At 43.3% G+C, this 5,932-nt stretch overlaps 1 protein-coding gene across 1 annotated transcript; it reads left to right on the top strand.

The window, feature by feature from the left end:
- Positions 1-971: 971 nt before the first annotated feature.
- LOC308076215 (uncharacterized protein) lies at positions 972-1,924 on the top strand. Its single transcript, XM_080416389.1, has 3 exons — positions 972-1,062; positions 1,328-1,406; positions 1,661-1,924. The coding sequence occupies exons 1-3, from the start codon at positions 990-992 to the stop codon at positions 1,860-1,862; spliced, it is 354 nt and encodes a 117-aa protein (XP_080272515.1). The 5' UTR covers positions 972-989; the 3' UTR covers positions 1,863-1,924.
- Positions 1,925-5,932: the final 4,008 nt, after the last annotated feature.

Genomic DNA, 5,932 nt, shown 5'->3' with positions numbered 1-5,932 from the left:
TCTCCATCTGAATGAACAGACAGACAGACATCCCCAAAATAAGGATAGATTATTTTATTAAATTATCGATTATTGTTTTTTATAATCAACTAAATCGATTAGTTTGATTAACTGTTGCTCCGACTAGTACCTTTTCCTTGAGTTCAGCCAGCAAAGTGCTATGGTTCCTCTCCAGTTGTTCTTCTTGTTGCTGCAGCTGTTGTCTCTGTTGGCTTTTCAGAAAGTCATAGTCTGAACGCAATGACTCCAGCACCTGGATTTTCAAATCCACCTCCCGCTTCAGAGAATATTTTTCCTGCTCCAAAGCCTAAAAGACACAAGATTACAATACCTGTAATTCAAGAGAAATGGAGGTAGAGCAGGGGTTTCACAAATATATTCAGCACAAGACCCAAAAGTGAGATTTATCTCTTCAAATAACACAAACTTATAAAAATACATTATGAATTTCGTACTCATTTAATAAGCCTCATTTTAAAACCAGTGAAAGTAGCCAATCTAAATGAAAGAAAAACAGTTCATGTGTGCTCTGGTTGTATTCTACATTAGACAAACTTTGGCGGCATTCAGAAGTTTATTGGTCAGTGAGTGACTCATCATACCTCCAAAGCATTGGTCATCTCTACCCTCTGTTCCTCCAGTCGAGTCTCTAGTGCCGTCTGGTTCTCGATGAGGTTCAGGCCAAACTCGTGTGTTAGATCCAGGTGGCCACTCTGATGCAGCTACATGGCTCCCGGGCTGATCCGGCCCAGCTGGAGAGGCTCCAGTCCATGTTGTCCGACAAAAACTCAGAGATCCAGAGCCCCATGAGGCTCCAGAAGGAAAAGCTTCCTCACGACATCATCCCTTCTTCTGCCGTTATGAAGGTGGAATTTTGTCATCTGTATACAATATTTATTATATTTGATTAGTATCCATTATGTTGCTGCTCTTTTCTGTTGCTATTTTAACCTCATCAAATATCTGTGGAAGCTGTTGCTGCTTGTGAGATGGAGACTAAGAGACCAGTTGAAACCATGCCCAGAGCTCAGCTCCTCACTGACATTGATGTCCTCAAACAAGGTCTCTACATGTTATGACTCTTTTCCACTACAAGAACTAAGTGATCCGTGTCATGCTGTAACATATTTCACTGGTTCTGGATTTTACCTAATTTGGGCCCTGCTCAGGAGATGGTACTAAACCTGAGTTGACTCATGTTTTGTGTTTAGTGGTTTGGATGATTGAATTGGATGATTGAAGTCTATCAGTAACGAGGAAGAAACAAAGACATGTTGACAATTTTACATAATCTACAAATTTATGAACGTTTTGTTAAATGTTTTAGTTCCAGACTCGGACCAACCGCCAGCCAAGTGTGTGAGAATCTCTGAAGAGCCTCCAGTCACGATTGCCAACGTCCCTAGGTCAGTATGCTACACAAGCATCACAGTTTCTGGTGTCTCATTGGCTATAATGAAAAGTACAAAACATTTTGTGTATTTCTTTTTTAAATATATACCAGATCTGTGTTCTTGGTTTACTCTATGTGCATGGACATAGTGAGGAATTCCACACCTGAAGTTCCACATGGGGATGTCATTTTGTCCCATGCACAGCCTTTACTTGCCCTGTGTGAGGGGCAAGGGTATAATATGATATTTTCTTGTCTTTACCCAAGCTCTCCTCAGACTGACTGTAAAGTGACAAAGGAAAAAGGGGAGACGGAGACACAAGAAAACACTAACTTCCAGGAGAATACCACCTGCCAGGAGAAGACAGCCTGTGCAGATGAGAGGAGGAGGAGGCAGCAGCACCACACAGTGGAGGTTATCCATGTCAGCTCTAAGGAAACCATGGAAAACCAGTGTGCTCAGCGGTAGTGTAGCAGTGAGGAATGCTGGATTTATGTCTGTCGGGTGGGAAACTTGTACAAAGGTTCTGTATGTATTTCACTGTCGATAAATGCAATAACTTCCTCTCATTTTTCCATGACAAAATCAACTCCATCCATAACCAGCTGACCATCTCTCCCCCCCGGACCTCAACCTGACCCCCCCTCCACTGCCCACTCACTCCTTCTCCACATTCCTCGACATAACCCCATCTGACCTCTCCTCTGTTATAATGAGCATGAAGTCCTCAACCTGCTCACTGGACCCCCTCCCCACTTCCCTCCTCAAGGACTGCCTCCCCACTCTCTCCCAACTCATTACCAAAACTGTCAATGCCTCTCTCTCCTCTGGTTCTGTCCCCACTCCCCTAAAGCTTGCCGCCGTCACACCTATTCTCAAAAAACCTGGTCTCGACCCCGACTCCCCCAACAACTACCGGCCCATATCCAACCTACCTTTTCTGTCAAAGATCCTGGAACGCGTTGTCGCCACTCAAATCACCACCTACCTTGAATCCAATAACCTCTTCGAAAATTTCCAATCCGGCTTCCGCTCCAAACACAGTACAGAGACTGCCCTCATCAAATTCACCAACGACCTCCTGCTCTCCTGCGACTCCGGTTCACTCAATATCCTATCCTTATCCTCCTTGACCTCAGTGCTGCTTTTGTCACCATCAACCACTCCATACTCCTCTCACGCCTCAAAACCACCCTCGGAATCACCGGTACTGTCCTCTCCTGGTTTACATCCTACCTCTCCGACAGACATCATTTAATTTCCATAAATAACTCCAAATCCACCACAACCTCTGTCACCCACGGTGTCCCCCAGGGCTCAGTGCTTGGCCCCCTCCTGTTTATTCTCTACATCCTCGGACAAATCCTTCGTCACCACGGCCTCAGTTTCCACTGCTACGCAGATGACACACAGCTCTATCTCCCCTCCAAAACCATCACTGCTACCACCATCTCCACCCTCACCTCCTGTTTGACTAACATAAAGTCCTGGATGCAAAAAAACGTCCTCAAACTCAATTGCAATAAATCTGAAATTCTTATGATCGGACCAGATGCCCTCACACGCCCCACTCATAACTTCTCCCTCAATATTGACGGCTGCACTGTCACCCCCTCCACTAAAGTCCGAAACCTTGGTGTCATCCTGGATCCCACCCTCTCCTTCCAATCCCACGTCAATCACATCACAAAAACAGCCTTCTATCACCTCAGAAATATCGCCCGCCTCCGTCCCACTCTATCCCAAACTGCTGCAGAAACACTCATCCACGCATTCATCACTTCCAGACTCGACTACTGCAATAGTCTCCTCTACGATGCCACCGCAAAAACTCTCAAAAAACTTGAATATGTCCAAAACTCTGCTGCCCGCCTCCTCACCAGATCCAGAGACCACATCACCCCAGTCCTCATGACCTTCAGTGGCTCCCAGTAAAACACAGAATTGATTTCAAAATACTCATCACCACCTACAAAGCCCTCAATAACTAGGCCCCCCGCTACCTCTCTGACCTCCTCCAACGCCACGCACCCTCCCGCTCCCTCAGGTCTGGCGACGCAAACCTCCTGGACTTCCCCAAAAAAATAAAAAAACACACCTGGGGTGACAGGGCATTTTCAGTTGCGGAACCCACTCCCACCTCACATCAAAGCCGCCCCCACTCTTGCCGTGTTCAAAGCCTCCCTCAAAACCCACCTCTTTAGACTCGCTTTCCCTGCCTAAACCAAACCTCACTTTCTTCCTCTAAGTCTTAGCCTTTTGTTGTTTGTTTTTTGTTTTTAGCCTTTTTAATGTTTTATTTTCTCCTAATAAAATTGTTTTTAAGCTGTTTTGTAAAGCGACTTTGGGTACTAGAAAAGCGCTATATAAGTCTGATTTATTATTATTATATTAGGCGTCTTTAGCGTTTTATTGTTTTTAAATATGTATAGCCCTGCTGTTTTAAATAAAGGCTTTTTAAAGTAAGTCTTTGCTCGTTGGAGTGTGCTTGAAGTTTTGCCTGTTGATGGGACTATGATTTTGTTTTGACTTTATGAGCACCTCTTCACCACCTGGACTAGAGTCTTCACCTTTTGAACTCTTAAAGGCAAAAAATTACTTATTTTCTATCAATTACACACCCCATGAAGCCTTGATTTCATGGATTCGTTTTTGTTTTTGTGGCATTCCTAAGACAATAATTTGTGTATTTCCGGTAGGAGACACAAATAATCTACTTTGTGTCTCCTACCGGATACATTAGCCGGTAGGAGACGGGAATCAAATTATTAGCTTAGGAATGCGACAAAAACTAAAAAGAATCCATGGATTCAAGGCTTCATAGGGTGTGCAATTGATAGAAAATAAGTCATGTTTTGGGTGAACTCCGACTTAAGAGCACTCTGCTCGCTTTTGTTCTTTGGTACTGTATGTCCTTTAGACCAAAACCATTATAGACGCCTGTTCATATCTTCCATTGGTTTGATATTTATAAAACCAATTTAAAAAGCCTTCCTTTTTAAATTGATTCACTGTGTTTTGCCGTTTGGCTCAGCACCAATGTAGGTAGGGGGTTGTGCATGAAATTGATCACAAATAGTTTTAACATTCACATTTGCTGGAACATGGTTTTGAGGCACTCCTGGTGGTCAAAGTCCCATCTATTCTGAATCTAGATTTGTGAATCTCTGCAAAACTTCTGGAAACCAGGTTTACAGAAGGTGTCATACCCATTCCTGTTCCGATTCAGTGTTCCATAGCTTATTGACTCTGCAGCAGATTTGAAAGGGAAATAAATGATCCCTCCTGTTCAAATCTGCTGCTGGGCTAAATGAGCTGGAACAGGAAACGGGTATGCCGCCTTCTGGAAACCTTAACGTTATGTGCAGAGCCTATAGCCACAGATACATTCCTGTGCTGTGTTTATGTAATTAGTTCCCCAGGTCACAGGGAGTAGATGAAAGCTTACTGTAGTTTGATTTTTTTTTTTACTTTGTCCTTGCTCGTTGGGAGTGTGCTTGGACTTGGAGTCGTTCATCACAGATCCCTTTTTTCCCCGTTCCCGTTTTTTTAAATTTCCCCAACAAATAAAGGTTCTCTATTGTTACATCTTGTGTACCGGTATAAGAGTAAAAATATATTTTTTTGTTCCCGTGTGTGACAATGCACTCAGTTAGGACCAGGGGGGTAATCAGGGTAATCTCAAGAATTTGTTACTTTATTTCGCTGATGGGTTCCCAGATTGGACCTAGGGTGACTCAGCATCCACCCTGAAGCTCTCATTAATGTAGTTGAACCACTTAAGGCTATTTCCCAATGATCTCTCTCTCTAGCAAGGTAGCGCAGGAGCAATTAGGTCTGCTTTTCTAGGCATGTTGGAGAGGCTCGAACCAAAGTCTGTGGTCTATACTGTCTATACCGCGGTCTATTATTGCATAAAAATACATGACAACCAAGGGGTTCCATGCTCAAAGTCAGTGGTGGAAGACTTGGGCAGCAATTCCATATTGTAGAAATACTCTGTTCCAAGTAAAACTCCTGTTAGTGTCTTACTAAAAGCAGAGTGGCGCAGCGGAAGCGTGCTGGGCCCATAACCCAGAGGTCGATGGATCGAAACCATCCTCTGCTATTTGTATTGTCCTATTTCTTGATTTTAACACTTCCTTATCACAACAGCAACCTGCTGTTTTGGCATCTTACCGCTTTCATGATGCTGGTGAATTCCACCTGCTTACTTAGCTATAATGTGGTCCACAATCTGTCACTTTAAATCCATGTAATTTCTGCTGTGAGTAGAGAGAGATAAAAGAGGAAAACAAGAACAAGAAAAAGAAGCAGAATGGAAGTATTACATACTTTATTGACCGCACGTGGTACTATTCTGGCCTATGAATGCTTTCTAAATGTCAAGCATTCAAAACCAGCTGTATTTGCAATGCTCTGGAAGCCTAAATTAAATTAAATTCGATATTGATATAAGTATTCTTGCATTTGTTTATACAGAATTCAGGTAAGCTTACTGGCATGAACTAAGACATTGGATAATTTCTACCCCAATG

The sequence above is a fragment of the Gymnoscopelus braueri genome (genome assembly GCF_963280865.1).
Source record: "Gymnoscopelus braueri genome assembly, chromosome: 20".
Classification (NCBI taxonomy): domain Eukaryota; kingdom Metazoa; phylum Chordata; class Actinopteri; order Myctophiformes; family Myctophidae; genus Gymnoscopelus; species Gymnoscopelus braueri.
The sequence above is the reverse complement of the archived record's forward strand: the minus strand, read 5'-3'. Positions and strand labels throughout refer to the sequence as shown.